General features: G+C 36.9%; 1 protein-coding gene across 1 annotated transcript in view; it reads left to right on the forward strand.

Annotated features, from left to right (window-relative positions):
* Positions 1–27,378, forward strand: part of LOC308640368 (NBAS subunit of NRZ tethering complex-like) — a gene marked incomplete at its 3' end in the record, with an annotated part of 172,589 nt that overhangs the window by 26,862 nt on the left and 118,349 nt on the right. Inside the window, exons 7-9 of the mRNA XM_081312302.1 lie at positions 5,937–6,050; positions 8,670–8,827; positions 9,474–9,563. Coding sequence (XP_081168428.1) covers positions 5,937–6,050; positions 8,670–8,827; positions 9,474–9,563 — 362 coding nt within the window. The remainder of the gene's footprint in view (positions 1–5,936; positions 6,051–8,669; positions 8,828–9,473; positions 9,564–27,378) is intronic.

The following is a 27,378-nucleotide window of genomic DNA, read 5'->3' on the forward strand; positions in this document are numbered from 1 at the left end:
AGTTTTACTATTATCATTATTAAGTGTGATGTATTTATTACAGGAAAACTTACAGATATTGTTCCATTTCCAGGAATATGCGTTAGTGTTACTAAAACAACATTGTGTTGCTTTACTATTAATACTACTACTGAATGCTACACCATTTTTTTAAAATAATCTTTTTAGAGCAGGTTGGGTCTTATAATCTTTAAAAAAAATCATCGAAGCACAAAGATTAGGACACATTCTAAAGGCATCTGTTCTCAAAGAGCTAAATTCTGTTAAAGGATGTTAATTACTAGAGTAATCACAATAAATTGGCTTTACGAGTGAAAAGTAGAGTGTGGTTTCAAATGAGTCTTGTATAAGAACAAAATTGTTGAGATTCTGAAAACCACACCCCGAAGTGTGATGCCTTGGTACTGTGATTGGGGAACAGTGGGAAGCAGGGTGCAGACAGGTTTTCTCTCAGGTCCTCTTATCAGATTAAAGGTGGATCAAGGAAAGATGTATCCCAGAAAAAGATGAAAGGTCAGCAATCTTCCACAGAGGCTAGGCTACTGGAGGGCTCCTGGCTGAGAGATTTCATTTGCATAATAACAGACTTCCTTCACCATGGATTTTTCTCCCCTCGGTTTACTGTGGATTTCTTCCTGTCATTCTCAGAATCTGTCTCCACCTCTACCAAGGAACTCCAAGCCCCTTTTTCTTCTAGTAGTTCAGGATGCTATAAAAAATTCCATCATCTGGTCCTTCTTTGAGTCTCATACTTGTGAGTCTTCTCTCATTACGTACACATGTAATGAATGATTTTTCTCCTGTTAATTTATCGTCAGTTTCTGACACTCAAATTATTGAACCTTCAGAGTAAAGGAAGTCTAAAATGCCCTTTGAGAAAGAGTTAGGGTAGGAAGTGAAATCCAATTTGGCTTCTAAGAATGGTCTTGGGAAAATAATTTGAGATCTTAAAATTAACATGAGCTGAATTTTCATCCGTGTTCTTAGACTCTGAAAACTCACTATGGTAAGTAAAAGATTAGTACTATCTGTGAAACTAATATATTAGCCCTGCCTTAGTGTAAAAAAAGTATACATACATGCAGAAGTTATATAGTTATGAGTAATTCCCAGAATGATTATTTCTAGAATAATTAAAAGTAAAGGTTTATGTTCAAATTTAAATGGGTTAAGCATTCAGAGGGAAAACATGGAAGGTTCTTTTGAAGGTTTTGATACTAGTAGGAGTGGAAGTCTCTATAGCTGAATTCTTAAACTCCCTTGGAGGGATTTTAACAGCAATTAAGAGTGTAGGGAGTCTCTGCTTTAGTCAAATAACAAACTCAGATAAGATTACTTTCTGCCTCTTTTCTAGCTCAACTTCCCCCCCCCCCTCTAAAATAACTTCTATGGCAAAGCTGATTCCTTCACTTCCTAATTCTTAGAGACTTATGTGAACCATCCTCTAAAATGAAATCTCGATGGATTTATTTTTGAAATAATTTGAGTACATTAGTATGTGTTGAAGACAAAAAGTATGCCATCCCAAAATATGTCTGTAGACTGCCAGAGTATGCCACCCCAGAATATTCCTTTCTGGTGAAGGGTTACTTCATTCTAACTCTTTTGGGAACATAATTATGTTGTGAGACATAAGAGAAGCTCTGAAAACAGATGTTACTCTTGTAAGAGAGAGCCTCCTCTATATGGGAAATCTCCATTTGCAAGGTGTCTCCCTCTGTACTAGGGAGAGATGGAGGACCCTGAATACAGATTCTTCTATGCAGAGAAGGCACCAACTTTCCTTCTTTGCCCTGTGTTTCCTGGGCATCTCCCCATTACTGGCTTTGCCACATCCTACTTTGTTTCAGTGGACTATAGTATCTCAGAGCCACTTGTTTGATATTTATTCACTTCTCTTGGGTATACGTATTATTAAACTTGTGTGGGTTTTTCTTTTGGTAAGAAAAGTCCCTTCCAGCCAAGAATTATGAAAGAGAAAATAATTTTTCATTTTCTAGATGTACAAGTAGTTTTACTAGCCTGTGGAAAACAGTATTATCCTATACTAAATTTCCAAATGTAAATTAATTTATAATGTTTAAAATAAAAAATATTTCATTCTTTATTTTTATTAGTATTTTTTCATTGTTACCTTTTATGAGGAAAAAAGGCCAAAAAAATTTTTTAAATGTAGTTAGTGTATTGGGTGTCATAGGAATTCTTTTTACACGAGTAAAGTAATAGAAGACTTTTTTTTATAGTGTTTCACAAATTTGTCATCCTTGGTCTGTATTACTGCAATATTAATGTATGTGCTGCTGATGCAAGCATAGGATTTACTTTAAAATAATATAAAATATATTTTTCATTTCCATCCTTGAAATACATACATGTCTATTATTGAAATCAGTGTGTTCTATTGAAAACAGTTTCTGATGCTTGTTAAGATGGAAAGGAAGACTATTTTATCTATAATGACTGGTTTTGGGGACTTTTGCAGTCAACGTTTGCCTGGAGGGGATAGATTGGGCTTGTTAAAAGATCAACTTTATCTTTTAGTTCTCGGCCGAGAACTAAAAAATAAATATTAAAAATTCTCTCTCTCTCTCTCTCTCTCTCTCTCTCTCTCTCTCTCTCTAAAAAAAAAAGATCAACTTTAGGCATAGTAGATTTGAATGAGCTTATCTCAGCAGACAATAAGTCATCAATGAGACGGCACTAAACCTGGAATGGTTCAAGGCTTCAGCAAAAGAACATCAGAGCAAAAGTTTTGTGAAGTGTTTGAAGAAGCAAGACAAAAAAAAAGTGATTGGCTAAAGTGGAAAGCCCTAGTTAGAGGCTAATTGGCAGATTTTGATGGGTTAAAGCCTTAGTACTTGATGGATTCTGATTTGATAATTTGTTTTCTTTTTAAGCACTTTATACACAGATGTTTATTTCTTAACATTTCCTTTAAATCAAGGAATATATTCTAAATCTTCTTAAAGATGAATTCAAAGTGAAATCTTTCCATGATAGTTTCTGTAATCACTATGCCCTTGGTTACTACTGGAGTTTACTGTTCAATGTTAAAAAAAAATGAAGTCAGGTTATTTACAAACCATCCTACTAGATTTCTAGCTCTTCTATCACCAGTTCTATACTGATCTGCATTTTTTAAAAGTTCATATCACCAAATCAAAGCAGCTTTTAGGTATGAAATAGCTGTACATTTAGCCTCAATCAATAAAGTGTTATAATGAAATCTGTAACGAATGCTGGTGGTGTTGTCATTGTAGATGGTTGGGTAATGTGCTTTGGGAGTACCCCATGAACGTATGAGGTTGGAATTAAAAAAAAAAATTTCCAGTAACTGACTTTTGGGGCTGAAACAACTCTGTAATACCATAACATTCTACGTGGTCCAGTGCAACTCTCAGCCCTTCTGGTACTCTAATAACTGCCTGAGTTTCGGTGGAGATGTCTCAAACATGTTTGGCTATACATAGTTCAATAAACAATACAGTGAATATTCATAACCATATTCTTAAACTGTATGTAATGTGTTGTTCCACCATTGCCAACAAATTCTGACCTCAAAAGAGTGGAAAATACCCAGGAAGGCATCTATTTTTGTGTTCAGTGTTGGGAAGACCAAAAAGAAAAACCGAGGCTGATCACTAATAGCACAGTTCATTCTGTGACCAGGCAATGGAGAAGTGGAATTCTCTCACCAAATCAACTTCAAAGTCTGGTAGGGGTGGGGAAGTTATAGATATAAGACAAAAGAAGCAGGGGGGACAGGTGGGATGGGGGGCATTGGGTGGGTAGGGCTAAGAGAAGGGGGAATATTCATATCTTCTCTCGGGCATTCATGCATAGCTTTTTTGCTCTTTTTTCAGTTCTTTCTGGCCATCTTCATTGCCATCTGTGCTAAGGGGTATGTCAGCAAGTAGATGGGATTAAAGTGAGATTTCTGGTCTAGTAGGAGTAATTAGGTGGCTACTTTGATTATCATGAAGTTTGATTAAGAACTTCTAATCTTAGGTGCCCTGTTCTCAAAGATAAGTTGGGGTGAGGGAGAAGCAAGCCAGGCTCATGGATATTGTTCCATCTGTCTGTGTGCAAGATCCCTGTGCTTTAAAGCATTTTCAAATAATGGTGTTACATCATAAATTTAGTCTTTTTCCATTTCATCAATATTTTAAAACAAAATGATTTTTTAATATTTTTTAGTTGGAGATGGACACAATATCTTTATTTTTATGTGGTGCTGAGGATCCAACCCAGGGCCTTGCACTTGCTAGGTTCCACCACTAAGCCACAATCCCAGCACCACAAGAAGTGACTTTAATATTCTCTTTTGAGCATTCAGTCCAGGAATTCTGTATTTAAGGGAGTCCTATGAGCGTAAACACATATCAGACAATAGCCATTGCTAAAGTGGTAGAAACCTTGTTCTGCCTTTCCTGAACTCTGAAGCTGTTATACAGCAAAGCTTGGCATAGTGGTGTGTGCATATAATCTGAGCAACTCGGGAAGCTAGGAGAGGATTGCAAGTTTAAATTCAGCTCTAGCAAATCAGGACCTATCTAAAAAAGGGCTAGGAATATAGCTCAGTGGTAGAGCATCCAGAGGTTCAATCGCCAGTACTGCAAAAAATAATAAAATAAAAGGGTAGCCAATACCTTATCAGGGCAATGGCTTTTGCAATATAACTAAATATGTTGTCTGTAACTCTACAAAGTTTTATTCTTTCCATTGAGCTGGATTTCTTAATATCAAACCCAGCTCCAAATACAACAGGGGAAAGTTGGGGAGCGAGGGATGAAAATTTACTAAAAGGAATCCTCAGTGGTAAGAAGGGATTCTGGATAAGCAGACGTAACGGGATCAGTATTCTTGCTGAAGACCAGGTTGATCAGATGCCATCTGAGAGAATGAGGAATTTGATCAGATATCAAGATGAGGTATCCAGAGTGAGATTCTGGCTAAACTGATTTAGGCAGGTATTATGATTTAGATCTCCTGTGTTAGGAGTTGAAGCAGTGTTCAGAGGTAAAATGATTGCCTTGAGAGGGCTGTAGCCTCATCAGTGGATTAATCCATTTGATGGGTCAAAAATATGAATGAACTACTGGGTGGTAAATGTAGGCATGTGGGGTTTGGCTGGAGGAGGTGGGTCAATGGGGGTAAGTCTTTGGGGACCATATCTGTCCCTGACCCTTATCTTGTTCCCGCTCTGCTTTTGATCTGCCATGAGCTGAGCAGCTTTTCTTTACCAGGTCCTTCCTCCATGGTGTTTCTGTAATGGAGTTGGCTGACCATGGACTGAAACCTCTCAAACCTGAGCCAAATTTTTAAATTTTTTCTTCCTCTAAATTGTTTTGTTATGTATTTTGGTCAAAATTCAGCAGGATTTTTACTAACTACAGTATGAAGGACAGGTATGGGGTGGGGTTTAGCAGGGCTCACAGGAGCCCACACAGTTTTTCAAAGAAACAGTCTTTGTCAGTACTCTGGACTACACTTACTTTCAAGTTTCTAAATATTATTTGAATTTTCAAGATGAGAAATATTTTTAGTTTATTACCTTCATTTACTTAATCTAGTCACTCTTTCTTGAACCCTTTTACAACCTTTTTTCTTTTGAAGCATGGATTTCTTCTTTTTCCCTTACCTGAGTAATACTAAGATTTCTCTGTAGGGCTAAAGACCATTCTGATTTTGGATTTTTTGGTGTGAATATTTTACATAGAAACTGATATTAATCATTGATCTCTTAAGAGACTGAGGGCTAATTAATTCCATGTACAATAAATAGATCAAAAGGTCAAATTGCTATCAACTTTTGTCTTCTAATCTTTTAAAATCAGTCTGATTTATGTTTTATTTTTGAATTAATTTGAGTGTTAATGAGCTCCTTTATCATTTGAGGTTGTCATAATCATTAAGTGTTTTGTATGTGCCTACAGGTGAAGACGCAGAAGAAAGACGTGGACAGGTTCTAATTCTTTTAGTAGAGCAAGCCCTTCATTTCCATGACTACAAAGCAGCCAATATGCATTGTCAGGAGCTGATGGCTGCGGGTGAGTAGACAACTTAATACTTTGCTCCTGTTCGATTTATGTAATGAATAATGGAAAAAGGTCTAGTTTGAAACCAATTGGCCTGATTGGTAAGCCAGGCACATTTTTGCTTGAGATACATTTTATTAGCATTGACAAGTGTGTATGCTGTGTGTTTATATATTGATATTTTAATAGGCTTAGATGCTATATTTGAGATTTTGGTTGCTTTTAATTCATATTAAAAATATGCTTGCCATTTTAAGGACAATTTTTTTGTAAAACATTTTAGTCCTATCTTATGTCTTAATAAAAGAATATCCACAGTTTGTGAATAGATAGTAAATATTCCTGTTCTTGAATTCGAAGGAAAACTGTTTTCAACCTAATTTAAAAAAATTGGGAAACAGTTTGCAATCTTAGGATTTTCCATGTTGAAATTCAGATTCCTGTTTCTGGGAAGTAGGCATATTTGTGGAAAAAGTACTCATCTGAAGACCAGGTTCCCCAGTGGAAGGGGAAGTGATGACATCTCATCATGGGCTCTGTGCTAAACACTCTGTGCCTGTGCCTGAGCACTTTACATATCCGTCCTTTAGAGTGAGTGGCTAGGGGACTCACAAATAATGGTGTTACGTCATAAATTTAGTCTTGGACTAAACTCTTGGAAAAATTCAATACTACTGTAACTCACAAACCCTAACTCCACCTGACTCTGGTTTATAAATTACATTTTGGGTATTCTAGGTCCCTGGCATCTAATTGCAGCCTCATAAACTATATATATATATATATATATATATATATATATATATATATATATATATATATATATAACTATCTCACAGAAAGCATAGAGGTTAACAAGAGCTTCTCCATTACTGTCTGAAAGTTTGCTATCAATTGTCTTTTTCAGATTAAAAGTCACTGATTTTAATTGTAATATTATTAAAGATATGAAACTTTCAAAAAAGTGTGGCTAAAACCCAGTGTGTCACTTCATGATAACTCTGGAGCTGTGCAGAGTTGTGTACTCTTGTTGGAGTCATCCAGTGCTCAGGATTGAGCCCAGTGTATCAGGCGTGCTAGGCAGGCACTGATCGTACACTTTTTGCTTGTCTACTGTTAATGAAATAACTATTCTGACACCTGCTATAATGGTAAGGAAGCCCTTATTCAGGACTGATACTGCATGTGCCCGCAAAGTCTCAGTACAGAAGAGACATCAGAAGTATCTTTAGATGCAACAAAGATAGGTGGACATTCCACCAGTGAGAAAACTGAGAGGTCAGGGGATGGAAGGCTACTAAGAAGAGACATCATAAGTGGAGGGATTTTTGCTAAACCAAAACTTCAATAAGATCCTTTCTGAAGGCGTCAAGGGAAAGCAATGAAAAATTTGATTAGATATGGAAGATGTAGGGATTGTAGGTCTCTGACTTAGGAGGATTCTTTCTATAACTGAAATACGTAGGCCTAGCAACGGCTAACATTGAGGTCTACGAGCAAAGGGCTCAGAGGAGCCTGACTAAAAATTGGAATAGGAGAGAATCTTTGCATTTCATCTATGAAAATGTTTAAAAACTCTTGGAAAAACTCAATACTACTGTAACTCAAAAACCTCAATATTAGAAAATGGATTTCATAGCTTGGGGTTGTGGCTCAGTGGTAGAGCGCTTGCCTAGCATGTGTGAGACTCTGGGTTTGATTCTCAGCACCACATAAGCAAATAAATAAAGGTACATCAATAACTAAAAAGAAAATGGATTTCATTTTAAAAAGTCTTCTATAATAACCACTGGTTTTGCCAACATGAAGTTCAAAATGATTCTGATTTCCTCTACAGACATTATTGTTTGAATCCAAAATTAGAGAGTTTGGTAAGAATTCTATCCTTTAAGGGTGGCTTAATTTTTACATTACGTATTTTGTATTTACAGAAATTAATCTGTACTGAAACCTTTGTTCTTAGAAAAAAGACACTCAAACTGAAACTCCTTCAAATAAAAATGAAGTATATTTTTAGAATTCGCAATGTAGCATTGTATATGAAAATGATGTCCTCTGGGAGTCAGGGGCTGAGTCTCTTTCTGGTGCTGTCTTTGGATGTCTGCTGTAAAGTGAATGATCTGTGTGGGTGTCTATCTTAATGCCTCTTTTATCTAGTACTGTGTAGTCTCTGATGTGCTTTTAAATTTAAAAAAAATATTATTTAATCCTTTCAACAACCAGAGAAGAAGGCGTTGCTGTTGTCCCTTTGTAGTGGTAGTTGAAGTGTCATCCCTGAGCTTTCCCAGGTAGTTGGGTGGAGTTTCACCCTGTCTTCTGAATTCAGATACCTACCTTTTTATTGAACATCAAAGCACAGTAGACTATTTGTATTCATTTTGAGTTAACGTAAGATTGGAGTTCATCAGGAGCACTAGTCTGGAATAACATGGAACTTTCTGGATAATATATCAGTATGATCTTTCTTTTCCAACTTAGATTCTTTAGCATTTCTGCATAATGATTACTAACAACTACCATTTTGCTTTCATACCACAAGACTTGAACAGGAATCCATTATATTGTTCATCAAAGTTTGAATTTGTTTTGTTTTTTTCTTGAAAAAAATTTTTTTTCTTGTCAATTTTGCAGGCTATGCTAAGAGTTGGGATGTTTGTAGCCAGTTGGGACAATCGGAAGGTTACCAGGACTTGGCCACCCGGCAGGAGCTTGTAGCTTTTGCTTTGACGCATTGCCCTCCTAGCAGCATTGAGCTGCTTTTGGTAGCTAGCAGTTCTCTACAGGCAGAAGTAAGTGTTCCAGATAAAATAAGTCCTGACCTGCTTGAAGTACATTATTTTGGGGGTGTGGGTTTCAGATGTATAATCATTTTTTCAGTAATATGAGAATTTTAATTGGTAGAAGACAAATAGATTATCATGTATAGGAAGGAGGATTTGAAATAGGATATAAAACAGTTTTGGTACTTTTATTATAGTAAGGAAGAAAGGGTACACAATGGACTTGAGAAAAATTGAAATATCAGGAAATAAATTATTAAATATAATGGGGAAAGTTAGTGTTAAAAATAAAATGCTTGGGAAACGGCCATGTGAAGTACATCTGAAGCCATGTGAGTAAAGCATGTGGTGGCACCAGTCCCTTAGGAATCCTTTGGAATTTGGGGTGGGAGCTAGCTTTGGATGGACAACTTGGTTTCTTAGTATTCATAGGCTGCATCTTGTGAGGAGACTGGACTTCACATTTTCATCTCATTTATTGCATTGTATGCCAGATTTTGCACGGTTGATTCCCTCTCCTGAAACTTGCTTCCTTGTGAAGCTATTATCCAAGTGAGCCTATTACTAATTCATTATGAAATAGCCCTTTCTTCATAGTGAAGAGAGGCAAGTTTAAAAACATGACTCTTTTATAACACAGCCATTCTTTTTTCAGATTCTTTATCAAAGAGTGAATTTCCAGATCTATCCTGAAGGAGGAGAAAATACCACCGCCTCACCATTGATAAGTAAAGCACTACATGAGGTAAGCCAGGCTGGAAGGGAGGAAAGAGTGGAGTCAAGTGAGGTCAGATGTATAACCTCAGGAATGGGGGGTTTTGTGTGGTGACCACTTTTCAACTCGTGTGAGAAACATTCATATAGAAAACTATGCAAAACAAAAATGTCCTGCTCAACAAATTATCACAAAGAATACACCCATGAGACCCCCTACACAGTGAAGAAATCGTTCTGACTGGCCTGCCGCAGTACAACCATAGTCTCTCCCAGCTTCCTTCTAGCCCAGAGGGCACTGCTATCCAGACTAAACCAGATAAGCAAGTCTTTTATTTTTTTTAATAACATTTAAGACCCACCCAATATATATACCCTAATAGTTTAATTTTTTCTGTTTTTATACTTTATAGATAGTTAAACCCAACACGAAATTCATTCAAACTGTATGTGTATGTGTGTATATATAAAAACTCTGTTTTTTGATGTATAGACATTAACTGCTGCATGTGTATATTATGGTTTATGCATTATAATGTTGATTTATATTGGCTTGTTTTCAACTTTGGCTACTAGAAATGCCTCTAGTGCCCATGGCCATATATTTCTCTTGGGCATATACCTAGCGCTGGAAGTGCACATTGTTTTTTACACATACACACACACACACCCACCCACACACACCCACACCCCCAAATAATTTAATTTTTCAAGGTGTTTTTTTTAGCTAACAGCACTTTCAGCAGCAGTGTATAGGATTGCCAGTTATGCCCATCCTAGTACCTTAGTATTGTTCGTCTTAGAAATTTTATCTATTCTCCTACATATTTAGTGATAACTAGTTTTGATTTGAATTCTTATTTTTCTGGTCTAATAAGATGGAGTTATCTCTGGAGAGATCTTTTTCGAGGTGCCTGTTCAGTACTCTTTCTCTTTTTTGATTTTTTTCCCTTTTTCTAATTGAGATTCTTATTTTTAAAGATCAAAAGGGTTTTTTATTTTTTAAAATATTTAATTTTTAGTTTTAGGTGGACACAGTATCTTTATTTTTATGTGGTGCTGAGGCTCAAACCCAGTGCCTCACTTAATACTAGCCAAGCACTCTACCACTTGAGCCACAACCCCAGCTCTCAAAAGAGTTACATCAATGTAAAATTGTCCTACATAACACATTTATCTTCTGGTCTTATATCTGATATTAATATACCCATACGCACTTTAAAGCACACTTACCCATTTTTTCTTGTATTCATTTTTTTAACCTGCAAATGCCATAATTTTATCTCCTTTAATGCTGAGTAATATTCCATTGTGTATGTATATCAGTTTCTATTCTGTTTTTTGAAATTTATTTGTTCCGTTATATATGACAGCAGAATGCATTTCAATTCATAGTACATATATAGAGCACAATTTTCATGTCTGTGGTTGTACAAAAAATAGATCATACCATTTGTGTCTTAATATATGGAATTGGGGGTACTGATGTCCATCTCATTCCACTATCTTTCCTATCTCCCTCTCCCCTCCCTTCCCCTCACTTTCCCTTTTATTGAGATTCTTGTGAATAACATTTATATGAACTAATTAAATATTTATAAATCTCCTGGTAGTCTATCCTGGGAGAAAAAGGAAGGCAAGTATATCCCCTGACACTTGTTTTCTGTTGATCAGCATCTGCTCCATGGGATTTCAATTTTCATGACTATTTCTAGCAACATGTAACTGGTATTTTTTAGATTAAAGGTATTTTAGTTTCTGACTTTGCAGCTGGATAAATTAAGAGGTGATGATCCTTGTTGTAGATTTTTTTCTAATAAGATTCCATCAATGGTAGTCTTCATTTCCATAGTATGTCATCCGTTTCTCCAGGAGCTGTGTTGGAAGGTATGCATTGTGATGAGTTCGGTGCACCTAACTTTTTGTTTAATTGGCTGTATTCATCTTGACAAATCCATTAACAATATGTGTACTATGTGGTACTTTTAGTACTATGGTACAGAGCTTCAGTTGTGCAATCTATGCAGTTAGAATGGAGAGATTTAGCTTTTTCCTACAGTAGAACATATATAATTTTCACACCTGTATTATATTAAAAATTACATTTAGTGAGCATATATTGAAAATATATGTATGTGTTCCCAGTTCAGTGTAAGTGATCTGAGGATCTCGGAGAAGTTTGTGATGTGACTTTTTGCCCACATGGAGATTGTGGTCCTCTTTCTGCAGTGGTGACTCTAGGACAGCACTGACCAATAGAAGTTTCTTCTATTGGAATGTTCTCTTCCTGCATGCCCAGTGTGCCAGCTACTAGTCACATGTAGCTGATGAGCACTTTAAATATGACTAATATCTTTAAGGAATCAAATTCTAAATTTTATTTAATATAAATTTGACCCCCCCCCTTTGGTGCTGGGGGTCAAACACAGTTTCGTGTATGCAAGGCAGGTACTCTGCCACTGAGCTATGCCCCAACCCAGTTTATATTTAAGCAGCCACATGAGGTTGTTGGCTGCTGTGTTGGTCATCACAACTCTGGAGGAGCTCACCTTCAGTAGAGGATTGGTTTGGTCACCTTCACTGCAGACAGTGGGGTTTTGGTGGTTCTCCCCTCAAATTGAAGCTGTAGCATTTTCCAGGTGTCTGCAGTGGTGTGGATACGTTTCATCCTTGGGTGTATTTAGACTTGTGGTTGCACTGATTAGGAATTAATGTTACCTTTCTGGGTATAAGAACACATTCAATTCTGTGGTGGTTTCTCCATGGGATTCAGAGGGGTTTTTATGAAAGCTAGTGCTCACTGTGTTCTGTGAATTAGGTGTGAATTAAGAGGACTCTCTTTTAGGGTCCAATTGAAGACCTGTGTTTTTTGAAATTGTTTTGTTTTTGGTACCAAGGATTAAACTAGCCCAGGGATGATTAACTACTGAGCCACATCCCCAGCTTCCCCCCCCCTTTAATATTTTTAGTTGTAGATGGCCACAATACCTTTATTTTATTATTTTTATGTAGTTCAAACCCATTGCCTCACACATGCGAGACAAGCACTCTAGCACTGAGCTGCAACCCCAGCCCCCTTTTAAATTTTTATTTAGAGATAGTCTCACTGAGTTTCTTAGGGGCTCACTGAGTTGCTGAGCCAGACCTTAAACTCATGATCCTCCTGCCTCAGCCTCCCGAGCTGCTGGGATTACAGGCAAGTACCACTGCACACAGCATGAAATCTTAATCCAAGATCTTGCATCTTTTGAACCTCTGCCACTTCTCACTTGTCAAGTCATGTCTGGCACTCTGAATGGCTCTCTGACATCATCTCTTGTCCTGTGTTTCAGACACTCCTATGTCCCAGTCATGGCAAAGTCATCACCATTCTGAGTGGGTTCTTTCATACCTCTGGTGGTATGAGTTTTCCGTCTGCTTGTACTACTGTTCTCATTTTGTATTCTGAATCTTATCCCTTCAGCTTAAGTGATTTCTTTCTAATGTTGTCTTTGAGTCCTCTAATTGTTCCTTCCTCTATATTCCATAAATATTGTCCCATCAGTTTGTTCATACGCTCACAGGTATGGTGCAAACTTGTATGGTCACTGAAAGTGTGTCATTTATCTTTGTACTCCTCCCAGAGTGTTTATTACCTAGTGAATGCCTGTTAAATGTTTGATAAAGCTCACTTGAAAAGTAACCTTGTAATGATAAGTCTGTGGAAAATTAATTAGGAAGTAGAGTTTAACATAAAAACACAAAGACTTTCTGAGTTAACTCTTTTGTATGTCCTTGGTGGCTCTTGAGGTTCTGTTGTTTTGGCCACTGTAAGGGATATGTCATTGCTCAGTATAGAATTGCTGAGTTTAGCTCCTTGAGCTTTTTCTGCATTCTCATTCTTCTTATAATCTGTGGAAAGCCTTTTGTGACTTGGCTTTCCTGTTTCCTGCCTCTACAAAGCCTGGCTCCTTGGTGGCTTCTTTGGAGTAGGCCATGCTGTGTCACCACAAGTGGGCACATACTGCTCTATTAAAACCTCATCCGTAAATGAAAGCAACCACCAGCCGTCCTTTGCATGTTCCACTTAGTGAGAAAAAGGAATTCTTCCAAAATGATTTTTTGCTCTTTATTTTTTCCTTTTTAAAAGCTTCCTTGTCTTCCTTTGTGCTCTTTGGCAAGTTGTAATGGATCCAGATCTCGTGAAGTGCTCACCTGAACCCTCAGTGAACACATTATGGTTTTGACTCATGAAGCACATTTCAGAATGTTATAGCTACTATTATTAGGTTAAAATACAGTGTTTAGCTGTAAGATGCGTGTGCTACACATTCACAGTACATACAGTAAACACATTAAATTGTAACTCATAAATGAGTGCTGACTTTATGTATAATCTGCATAATAATTAAGACTTTCATTACTTGAGTTGTGAAAATGATTTTTATTTATATATCCAAGCAAAATAAAGATGTAACTGTTATGCAGTAGCATTTGCATTAGTACAAGTGGATCCCACAAATTTGAAGATAATGTTTTTGTCCCTGTGAACATAGTTGTTTATGAATAGAACAAAATGCAGACCTTGTGAATAACTACAAAACCATAGGTTTCCAGTTTTTTATTAATGTTGTTTATTATGCCATTTAAATGGAACAGTGTTCCACCACTTAAGTATATTAACATTTTGTTTAGTATTAGTTATAGCATTTAGCCAATGGTGTTTTCCCAAGATAAATTTAATTAGATTTAGAAATGGTTTTTATATAGGGTTTTCATTAAAAAAAAATCATTTTCATGTGGGTAAACTTATGAGCATTTTAAGTGGCTACAGAGTTATATGATTGGACTAATGTTTAAATTTGAACATGGCCTAAGCCTATAGCTGTTTTGAATCTATAAAAAAATTGTTTAGAAATATTGAAATAAAAGTAAGCAAAATAGCAGTTGTGTTTCAGATCATGGCCGGCATTTTCTTTATCCATTTACCAGTTGATAGACAGTTGGATTGTTTCTGCTTCTTAGCTATTATGAATATGTTGCTATGAACATTGATGTTCAGATTTTTGTATGTAAATGTCATTTCTCATGTGCCTAAGTGTAGAATTGTATGCTCTACTTGTGTTTAACATTGGAAGAAACTGCCAATGTTTTCCAGTGTGGCTGCACATTTTTACATTCTCACCAGAAATAAGTTGAGCTTCTGTTTTCTCTGCACCTTCCCTAATACTTGCTGTTCACTGGCATCTTGATTGATTTTTTGTTTTTTAATTTGTTATACACGACAGTAGAATCACTTTGATACATCATATATAATGGAGTAAAATTCTTCATTCTTGTTATACAGGATGTAGAATCCCACTGGTCATACAGTTATATATGTACATAGGGTAATAATGTCTGATCCATTCCGCTATCTTTCCTACCGCCATAACCCCATCCCCTCCCTTCACTTCCTTCTACCTAAAGTAACTCTATTCTCTAACCCCACCCCCGTTGTGAGTTAGTATCCACATATCAGAGAAAACATTTGGCCTTTGCTTTTTGGGGGATTAGTTTATTTCAATTAGCATGATATTTTTCAGTTCCATCCATTTACCTGCAAATGCCATAATTTCATTCTTTAAGGCTGAGTAATATTCCATTGTGTATATATATATATATACCATACTTTTTTTAATCCATTCATCTGTAGAAGGGCTCTTACGTTGGTTCCATAGTTTATCTATTGTGAGTTGAGCTGCTATTAACATTGATGTGGCTGCATCACTGTAATATGCTTTCTTTTAAGTCCTTTGGGTATAAACTGAGAAGTGGAATAACTGAGTCAAATGGTGGTTCCATTCTAAGGTTTTGATTGTTTTTTTATACATATTTTTTTCATTTGTAGATGGACACAATACCTTTATTTTGTTTTTATGTGGTGTTGGGGATTGAACCCAGTGCTTCACGCATGCTAGGCAGGCACTCTACCTGTGAGCCACAACCCTGACCCCACAGGAGTGTTTTCTAATCTACTCTTACATGTGTACTGTCATTATGGTTTTGGTGTTCATATCTCAAGTAATGAACAACAGTGAAGACCTTTTTATGTGCTCATTGGCCATTCCAGTATCTTCTTTGGTGAAATGACTTACAATATTTTGCCCATTTTTAACTAAGCTATTTGTCTTATCATTGCACTAAAAGAGATTATTGTTGTTTTTTTTTCTTTATTTAAACATTCTGGATACAAGTCTTTTATCTGACTTGAAATTTGAAAACACTTTTCTCTCAATATGAGACTTGAATTTTTTTTAATGGCGTATTTTTTTGTTTTTGGTACCAGTAGTGTCTACCTTTTTTGTTGTTTGGAGATATAGTCTCTGCTAAGTTACCTAGGGCCTTGTTAATTTGCTGAGTCTAGCTTTGATCTGGGATTACATGTACCACACCTGGCTAAAGGGTGACTTTTGAAGTGTGAAATTTTTTTGTTGCTAAAATCCTATTAGTTAATACTTTCTTTAATTGCTTGTGTTCTTGATGTTGTATCTGAGAAATCTGTGCCTAACCCAGTATTATGAAGTTTTACTCCTATGCTTTTCTCTGAAAGCTTTTTCATTTTTACATATATTGATAAATAAGAAATAGTAATTTCTTTTTGTATGAAATAAGTATAGACTGGAGTAAATAACCATATACAAAAAGAATTTAAGGATTCTCCATACTGCTTTCCATATTGGCTGCACCAATTTGCAGTCCCACCAGCAGTTTGAGTATGCCTTTTTCCACACATTCTCGCCAACAGTTATTGTTGTCTGTATTCTTAATAGCTGCCATTCTGACTGGAGTGAGATGAAATGTTAGAGTAGTTTTGATTTGCATTTCTCTAATTGCTAGCTATGATGAACATTTTTCATATATTTGTTGATTGTATCTTTTGAGAAGTGTCTGTTCAGTTCTTTGGCCCATTTATTGATTGGGTTATTTGGGTTTTTTTGGTGTTAAGATTTTTGAGCTCTTATAAATTCTAGAGATTAGTGTTCTGTCTGACATGCATGTGGAAAAATTTGTTCCCAATTAGTAGGCTCTCGAGTCACCTCACTGATTGCTGCTTTTTTTTTTTTTTTTGCTGAGAAGCAGCTTTTTAGTTTGAATCCATCCCATTGATTTGATTCTTGATATTAATTTTTCCACTATAGGAGTCTTATTAAGAAAGTTGGGGCCTAATCCCACATGATGGAGATTTGGGCCTACTTTTTCTTCTGATAAACACAGTGTTGCTGGTTTAATTCCTAGGTCCTTGATCCACTTTGAGTTGAGTTTTGTGCATATTGAGAGAGAGGAGTTGAATTTCATTTGTTGCATATGGATTTCCAGTTTTCCCAGCACCATCTGCACTGGGAATGGAACCACCATTTGACCCAGCTAACCCACTCCTTAATCTATACCCAAAGGACTTAAAAACAGCATGCTACAGGGACACAGCTACATCAGTGTTTATAGTAGCACAATTTACAACAGGTAAACTGTGGAACCAACCTAGAAGCCCTTCAGTAGATGAATGGATAAAGAAAATGTGGTATATATACACAATGGAATATTATTCAGGATTAAGAGAATAAAATTATGGCATTTGCAGGTAAATGGATTTAGCTGGAGAATATATTGCTAAGTGAAATTAGCTAATCCCCAAAAAACAAATGCCAAATGATTTCTCTGATTTAAGGATACTGATTCATAATATGCTGCAAGGGTTCGGGGGGATGGGAGGATTAAATGAACTCTAGATAGGACAAAGGGGAAAAGGGGAGGAGGATATACGGGTAGGAAAGATGGTGGAATGTGATGGCCATCATCTCCCTAAGTATATGTATGAAGACACGAAGGATGTGACTCTGCATGTGTACAACCAGAGATGAAAAATTCTGCTCTATATGTGTAATATGAATTGTAATGCATTCTGTAGTCACATATAACAAATTAAAATTTTAAAAAAGATGAATTTATAACATTACCTTGTGCACATAAAGAAATCGACCTGAAAGAAATATATTTGTTTTCTCTTAAGTCTTATAACTCATTCTTTCTCAATGGGCATAAAATCCAGAATGTTTCTTGTCTTAAAACAACTAGATATGAACCATCTATGATAAAGTATTAACATTGTTAACTTTTGATAAGTAATACAGAGATACATGTGGTAACTTTGTGGTTTCTGCTTTTTTAAAATATAAAATAACAGTATATTGATATGCAAGTTACAGTTCTCTGATCTACTATCCCATGAATCCCATTAGAGATAAACATTCTTAAGTTTAGATGTATCCTGTATTTTTCTTGAGTATAGACAGATTTTACTTAACGCTTCTCCTGGCTCCTAGATGATATTTTTTTTTCAAGACTATAAGGACCATATATATTATTTTTCTGCAGCTTGCATTTTTGTATACTGCTTTGTGTTCTGGAATCTGCTCTTGTCACATGTAGACCATTTATGTAATGGCTGCATGGGGTTCATTGGATGCACATACCGTGATTAATTGACTATTGCTTTGTTTTGGGACATTGAGACTGTCTGTTTTTCGCCTTTTTAGACTGAACTATTCTGGACATCTTATGCACACATTTTGCACACTAATTCTAGTAGTGTTGCCCTCATAAAATGGTAGAAATGAACTCCTGGTATATGTAATTGCCTGTGATTTTTGTTAGCTTTTCCTTTGTACATTTGTGTAAGTGCTCCCTTTGTCTTTCCACTGTTATGAGCCAGTACATCACTGGAAATACCGTAAGTCCTCAGTAATTGTTATTTTGCTATTTTTTTTTCTTAAACAACACCGTCTGGTGTACATTCTCTGTGGGAGACTTTGGTTACAAAAATCATTTGTCCTCAGTTATCCAGTTGGTAATGCAGTAGGACACATTTCAGAATATTCATTTATGCATCTCAGTCAGCATGTAGATCTGCCCACAGGAGAGCACACTGTTCCTTGTTTTACTTCCGGGATGATGTGCTTAGTTAATTGAGACTTTTATCCCCAGGAATTCAGGTGAGCAATATGGTTTTGATTGGTTTGGCAATTCTACATTATGGATTTCCTCACAAAAGTTAAAATTGGCTGCTTCCTCTTTTAGCACTGTAGTTGGAATTCCAAAACTTTCTTCCTTTTTTTCTTTCCTTTCCTTCATAGGGCCCATGCCATTTTTCTAATATTTGTTTCATTTTCTGTTTTAAAATAATTGTTTTAGCAAGATGGAATACAGGTTTATTGTGTATTTGCTGTTTAAATCCATTTGTAGGTGACACTTTCCAAAAACAATATATTCAAGTTCCCTTTCTTGCTTACAGTGAAATCTGTGGGTGGTACCCATTTCTGTTTACCTTTAAGGAAGCATCTTGATATTGCTCACTTCAGCTGGTCAGTATGTGCCACTCTGAGAGACTTCTCCTGTATTGTTTTGGTGTATGCTTTCAGTGGCTGCATCTTCTGTCTCGTTCACCTACTCCGAGTCCTTCTTTCCTCACCATTTCACCAAAGAAACCTGTGTGAGTCGCCAGTGACCTCTTATGTTCGTGGGTCAAAACTTGATATTTGTTTTATTTGACCCATAAGTAACATTTGACATACTTCTTTCAGGGAATGGTTAACCCACTTGGCTTGTTTTTCTTGGGCGTCCCTGGCTCTTATTCCCATTGTCTTTGCTGGTTCTTCTTCATCTTCCAGCTTAATGTCAGATGCTCTGGTCTATCTTCTCACAATCTGTCCCCTGTCTGTGCTCCTCCCCTAGAGGATGTCACCCGCTATCAAGACTTCAGATATCAATTTTGATGACTACCTACTCTTTAACACTAGCCTGAGTTCCAGGCTTAAATGTACCACCACCAGCCTGACATCTCTTCTCCTTTCTTAAAGACATCCCAATTGCAGTATGTCAAAATTGTTATCATCTCCCCTTCTGTACCCACCTCTGCCCTTTAGCCCCTATTCCCTGGAATACTGGTGTTCTTTCTTCAGTTTTACCCATGTCCAGAAAGAACAAGTCTATCTTTACAGTTGTTCACAGCGTAAATCTTCCTGGCATCCTTGATTCTTCTCTTTCCCCTGCACAATGTATCTTGTCTCTAGGAAACCCTGTTGGCTCCACATTCACAGTAGACTGGGAGTTGGATTATATTTTACTGTGTACCCTACTACTACCACCCTGGTTTAAATGATCATGTCTCACCTCAAGTTTTAAAGTAGTGGCCTATTTTTCTTCTTTCTTATGCTTTTCTTCCCACTGTACAATATTCTCTATTCAACAAGGGATCAAAAGTGATTCTTCTAAAGTATCACAGAGCATGACATACCTTTCCCCTAAAACCTTTTACTTGGAGTAAAAACTAAACTTTACAAATTTATGTATGTTTGTTTTGCAGCGATGGGGACTTGCACGTGCTAGACTAGCACTTCTACTACTGAGTCACACCCCAACCCCTTAGAACTAAGTTTTTACAATTACCAGCAATGACACCGTAATCTTTCTTCTCCACACCCTATTCAACTTCATATCGCCCCTCCCCATCTCCTAGCACACACATTCCCGTTGCTGAGCTGGCTGGCCATATGGGCCTTATGCCATTCTTTAAACATTGCCAGAAAACTTTGGCCTCTGGGTCCTTGTGCTTGCTACATTCTACCTGGAATGGTTTTCCTCCCACTTGTTTAGGTGTCTTTGTCTTGCTACTCTCGGGTCTCTGTTCACATGTCACCTCACTAAGATCTTCTTCTCCCTATGTACTGTAGTGTGCCTTCACACCGCTACTCCATTTCATTTTTCTCCTTATGGGGTGTGCTTTTCTGACATACTTTATATTGATTTTTTTGCTTTTCTCTTCCTGGAATGTGAGTTATCTGTGACAACAATGGTGCTTTATTCAGTACTGTATTTCCAGCAGCTTAGAATAGTGCCTATTACAAATTGATGTCACAAATATTTGAAGAATGAGTGATGAGGAAGGTACGATGTGGATGTGATGGGTGCAGAAAAATTGCTTTATTACACAGGGAAGAATATTTGAATAGGGTTCAACTTGGTAAGTTCTCAGTTAATTTCTTCCCTAAGGTATTATTAAGTTCCTTGGATGCAGGGACCTTATCTTTATCATAACCATGATACATTGCACAGGTCTTCAACACAGACATGAGAAAAGTATGTTCAGTAAACTTTGTTGGTACATGCAGAATTCAAAGACATGTATCAAGAGATTTTAAAGGGTTGGGGCTGTAGCTCAGTGCCAGAATACTTGCCTAGCACGTGTGCAGCACTGGGGTTGATCCTTAGCACCACATAAAAGTAAAAGCATGTTGTCCATCTAAAACTGAAAATAAATTTTTTTAAAAAGTGATTTTAAATAAAAGATTGAGCATGGAAAAAGAAAATTATATGTCATACACCTCTAATTTTCTGAGTATGCCCAAGAGTACTACGAAGCCAGGTGCAGTGGGGCATGCCTATAATCCCAGCAGCTGGAGAGATGGAAGCAGGGGGATTTCGAGTTCAAAGCCAGCCTCAGCAAAAATTGAGGCACTTAACAACTCAGTGAGACCCTGTCTCTAAATAAAATACAAAATAGAGATGGAGATGTGGCTCAGTGGTTGAGTGCCCCTGAGTTCAATCCCAGGTAAACACTACCCCCTCCTCCTTCCTCAGAGAAAAAAGAAAAAGCTAGGACATCCAAGTTCTGGCCCTTAAATCCCTTGTAATAGTATGTCTTTGAGTATGTCTGTTGGGGACTTTGTGTTTTATATATAAAAGCACTTTCATATGCATTCATTTTTCTGGGGAAAGGACTTACCTTCCTCAGAAATATGAAGGTGCTTATGGCTTTCAAAGGCAAAAAAGCTAAATTGTAGCTGTGCCTGCTCATGAGGCAGATAAGTTGAACCGGAGTCAGACTTTACATTTATTTACTCTATGGGGCATTTTTCTGTTGCTTTCTCTGACAGGTACTTTTAGATTTTCGGTAATAAGGATTATTTTCTTAATATTTTGATATCTGGAAGAAATTTTCTATAAATAAATTATAGATGCAGAGAATTGTTTTGGATTATGGATGTTAGAAGAAAAGGGGCAGTGGTTGAGTCACACCTGGCTTTGTAATCCTTGCATAGTCTACATGTCCCCCCAGCTCAGTGTGTAGGAGGCCAATGGATCTCTCTGAAATTAACCCTTGTATTACCAAACTATGGAGAAAGCAACTCGTAACTAAAGATTCATTATAGTAGTTGACCAATAAGAACCATGTGTGACATGTGGAAAGATCTTTGTACTTGTGAGCCCATTTGGTAGTGGTGTCTTTCATTGTAGGATTTGAAAAATTTTATTAGTGCTTAGGAAGTTAACCTTTGATCTATGTAGCACACTTGTCATTAATGAGTTTTCATGTTAAATTATATGCTGGGTATGGATAATTTGGGTTTGGGGTTTAATCTAGTTTTGGTATTACACACTCTAAATTAATTAGCAGTGTGCCACTATGATTATAAAAAGTGTCAGTAGTTTAATTTCAGGAGTAAATTTTGCCTAACATCTTTTTTCTCTCCACATTATATGAAGTTGAAGGAGAAATATTTTCCTCATTAAAGACTCTGGTTACACTATGATCTTGGTCAACCACCCCTAAAACAAATGCTTGTCCTGTGGGTCCGATGCATGAATCTTTTATTTTACTTTCTCTTTTGTAATCCTTCTTCGGGGAAATACTCACAGAAAATCTATTTATGTGAATTTCATTTATTTTCTGAAACAAACTTTTGCATTTGCTGTTTTAAATTTTCTATCTTGGTCTACCTGTTCCATAATATGGAAAGAAGTAAATTTTAAGTTTCTTTTATGAAATAGAATAATTTTTTAACTTTTGGTACTGGGGATTGAACCCAGAGGCACTTAAACTGAGCCACATCTCCAATGTTTTCTTATATTTTAGAGACATGGTCTTGCTGAGTTGCTTAGGGTCTCCCTGAGTTGCTGAGGCTGGCTTTGAACCCATGATCCTCCTGTCTGTTTCCCAAGCCACTGGGATTATAGGTGCACCACCATGCCCAGATAGAGTAATGGTTTTATGACTTTCATAAAAGTCATTTTTTACGCCTTTGAATTTGATTTTCCTCTGAAGTCATATTCTGCTTAAGTGCCATATTTCTTACCATGTTTATATTTTTAATTCTATATTTGAATTAGTTGACATTTAAATCATTCACTACGCCCTCTCAATTAAGAAGATTCTGCAGATGAACAGGAATATAAAATGTGACATGAAATCCTATTTGAATAAAATTTATCGACTCTAGGTACAACATATAATGCTTTTGGAAATGTATCTTTAAACATTTAAACAGCTCAATAAAACCAGACTTCTTAGATCTACCTCTAGCTCCAAATTACAGAGATTTTCACATATTCCACAGATGTAATGATGACTAAATAGTGGCCCTACTCCTGATTGGCTCACTGTCTAGTCAGAAAGGAAAAAAATTAATATATTGTGAAAAATACATTTAAAATGTGCATTTAATGTTACGAATGGATAGAAGGGTACTACATTGTCTTAAAAAGGTTTGACATAGAGCAAAAATATCACATGCTAGGAAGAACTTGGAAGAACATCTCTGTGACCTTGAAGTAGGTGAACATTTTTTAAATAAGGTTTAAGAATAATAATCTTAGTTAAAAACTGATGAATTACATTTAGAATTAAAAACTTTGGTTAATCACAAGACACCATTAATACAATGAAAAGGTAATGCCCAGAGTAATAGAAAATATTCACAGTACATACAATTAATAAGAAATCTGTATCTAGAACACACACAACACTGATAAGTGAATAAGAAAGATGGAAAACCAATAGAGATCAGAGCAAATACTTAACAATAGAAATTACTCATTGCAAAGATTAAAATCACAAACCATTATCAGAACTGATGTTGGCGTGGATGTTGAGCCATCAGAACTCTGAGTTGCTGGTCAGAGTGTGAAGAAAATGTTTGGATCTACTTTTTAGATCTGGACATATGCATACTGTGTGTATTGGCCGTTCCACTACTATTTACCCAGAAATGCATAGTTCGTTCACCAAAAGGTAATTACCAGCATGTTCAGAGAAACATTATTGGTATTAGCTTCAAGTTAAGTACTCAAATGCCTATTGATAGAAGAAAAGATACATAAATTTTGGTATATTCACACCGGGTAATGTGATGTAGCAATGGGCTGCACACATAACTATGTACGTAAAAGTGAAAGGAAACACGAGTATATGATTCTACATTTTTTATATGAATGAATACAGGGAAAATATATTTATGCTGCTGTCAATCTGGACAGTGTGTTTTCTCAAAGTGGTATGTCTGGGAGTGAGCGTAAGAGAAGCTTCTTGGATTCTGATGGTATTGTGTTTCTTGGTCTGAGGGCTCATTACATGAACGTGTTAAAATTGATCATACTATAAGCTTGTATGCGCATACTTTTTCTTTCCATGGGGAGGGAATTCTGGGGATCGAACTTGTTAGGGTTTGTAAACAAGTCAAATGGCGCCTGGCATTTTGCAGAGGGAGTGGTTTGAGAAGGAACACCAGCGAGCCATTAAGTGCGGAGATTTCTTATTGGTTGACTGCTGTATCTAGTTTATGTTAATTAAGATAAGCTGTGTGGAATGTATATATACCCCTCCTGTCCTACAATAAACGGTTCCCACTCCTCCTGTATCAATCTACACTAGTTGCTCGTGTCGTCCCGTCCCCCCACCCCGCCCCATTTTGCTGCAGCCGGACTGCGGCATGAACTCGGGGCTTTGCACACACTAGGCAAGCACTCTACCAGTGAGCTGTGCATTGTCTTTGAATATGTCTTCTACTCAAATGAGGTTTATTCAAAAGGATCCTTTTGCCTGGTTTAAAAAGACAGGAAGAGAATATATGTTGGCTGTAATTGTCTTTTTGTAATGGGACTGTGAATAAATGTTCTCTTATCCATACCTTTTTGAACTTTTCAAATCGTTTTTAGTGAGTTTGAATTAGTTTTATGACAAAGAAAAATGAGTTTAAGTGAACGCAAATATTGAGGGAGGGTGTGAAGGAGGAAGAAGGTGGTTGGGGGTAGAAAAAAGGAGAGGGAGAGAGCTATTACTGGTGTGTTGAAATCATGCAAAGAATGAGTGGCCTGAACATTCTGATACCAAATCTAGTTAAGGAAAGGGGAGGAGGCACTCTAGCTCTGTTGCCTCTAGGCAGCATATTCAGTTTATTTGATCTACAGTTGTGTCATGGTATCTTAATACGAACTCTTCAGTGTTATTATGAAACACAAGGTAGGATAGCAGTTGGAGGTAACATCCACTACACCTCTACATGGCATGAGAAACTCCATGGCTGGACGAGTGGCCTCTCTAGGGAAAACAGCCTCTGGAGGTCCTGAAACTGGACCAGTTTTTTTCTTGTGTTAATTCAGATCTGAGAGCCAGCTGTCCACTGTATTATGAGAAGAAATGAACTTGTATTGCTATCTTCACAAATGATAGAAATGAAGAATTCCAGTAATGCCACTATTAAAGCAACTCTATTTGTGTTACTTTCTAGTTTTTAAATTCAGTATACTTAGAAAGCTCTTGCACATAGCAAGCATTCAAGAAATGGCAGCTATCATTGTTGTCAAAGGGACATTTAGCTATTTTCCTATCTAGAGCTTTCTACCTTGCCTCTTCAGAAGTGTTGAATAATGAACTTCTGTTTTTGGATCTGTCTTCCTTCTCTGCCTTGGAATGCTTGTGGTTGAACTTGGCCTCCTAGGTTCCTTTCTATCACTAGAAAGGCTGTGTTCTATTTCATTGAGGTTAAGCACACGTATGATGCTCTTTTCTGTTTCCTTCCCTTTATTTCCTGTCATTCAAATCTATAGTGTATTTTCATTTGCAACGTATCTCAGTTTGGATTAGCCACATTTCACATATGACTCGTGGCTACTGTGTTGGACAGCTCAGGTTAGAGGCAGTTCTGGATGTGTGTTCCACTGTTTCCCACCACTACACTCACATGATAATTTTGGTTAGAGTCTGCAGATCCAGCCACTTGATAGTTACTTCAAGACATAGACTTGCTAAGACAGCCTTTTAAATAAATGGTGCTGGGAAAAATGGATATCCATATGTAGAAGAATGAATTTAAATCCCTATCATTCACCATGCATAAAAGTCGAATCAAAATGGATGAAACACTTAGATAACAGACAAGAAACCTTGCAACTGCTCAAAGAAAACATAGGGTCAACATTCTAGGTATAGGCACTGGCTTCCTCAGCAAGATCCTTAAAGCTCAGGAAATAAAACCAAGAATCATTAAGTGTTGAGAGCCACAGCCAAAGGGGCCCCAGCAAACTTCCAGCTGCCAGCAAACTTCCAGCTGCCGGCTGATGATTGGTTCACAGCGGCCCCAGCAACATCTAGCTGATTGGCTCCTCCACGGAGCTGCTCATTGGGGGACTTCTTTGGCTCTGCCCATGCAACCCAGCCAATCGGCCTCAAGAACAGGAGGATTGTGGGAGGTGGAGAGGCTGGTGTGGGGGTGAGAGGCTTGTGGGAAGCCGGTGGTGGCAGTTGGGCTCTGAGGGTTTTTTTCCTGAGGATCTGTTTTGTTTGGTATTTGTAGTTCTAAAAATAAAGTTAGTTTCTTTTGACAAGTGGCTCCCGAATTGTGCCCAGCCAGACTGCGGCATTAAGAAAACATAGGGTCAACATTCTAGGTATAGGCACTGGCTTAGCAAGATCCTTAAAGCTCAGGAAATAAAACCAAGAACCATTAAGTGAGATACCATCAGAAAGCTTCTGGACAGCAAAAGAAATGGTCATGAGAGTAAAGAGGAACCTACAGAATGGAGAAAATCTTTGCCAGCTACTTCTCTGATGGAATTAATGTCCAGAATGTATAAAGAACTCAAAAAACTCAATGCCAAAGGGGAAAAAAAACATAGCCAATATGGAAAAGGAAAAAACAAATTTATGAAGAACTAATCAGAAACTTTCCAAAAAAAAAAATGGGCCAAGAAATAAGAATGTTTAGCGTCTCTAGCAGTTAGGGTAATGCAAATCAAAACTACACTTACTCCAGAAAGAATGGCAATTATCAAGAACATGAATAATAATAAATGCTGGTGTGGATGGGGAAAAATACGTACAAATGCAAATTAGTACAGCTACTCTGTAAAGCAGTGTGAAAATTTCTCAAAAAACAAGGAATGGAAACACCATATGACCAAGCTATCCCACTCCTCAGCCTTTATTCAAAAGATCTGAAATCGGCCATACAGCCAATTCAGTGTTTATAGCAGTGCAATTCAGAACAGCCAAGCTTATGGAATCAGTAGATGAATGGATTAAGAAATGCCCATGAGATGAATGGACTAAGAAAATGTGGTATATACACACAGTGGAGCTTTGCTCAGTCATAAAGAAGAATGAAATAATGACATTTGCTGGTAAATGGATGAAAATTAAAAAGCTAAGTGAAATAAGCCAGACTTAGAAAATCAAGGTTTAAATTATTTTCTCAGATGTGGAGGCTAGAGCAAGATAAAGGAAAGATGCTTGGGAAGGAGATAGGATACCATAAAGATACAGGAAAGATCAATGGAATAGGAGAACTAGAGGGAGGATAAATAGACTGAATTTAACAAAATCATTTTATGTTCATATATGAAGATATACCAAAGGGACTTCACTTTTATGTATGTAGGAGAAAGGAAGTCTAGTGGGGGAGGGAGCTTGAAATTAAAAAAGCAAGAACAAAAATGTGCCTCAATGTGATAAATGTGACCACTCAAAATGATCAGATGATACACATGAAAATAAA

Source organism: Spermophilus citellus (assembly GCF_964194105.1).
Source record: "Spermophilus citellus genome assembly, contig: SCAFFOLD_114, whole genome shotgun sequence".
NCBI lineage: Eukaryota > Metazoa > Chordata > Mammalia > Rodentia > Sciuridae > Spermophilus > Spermophilus citellus.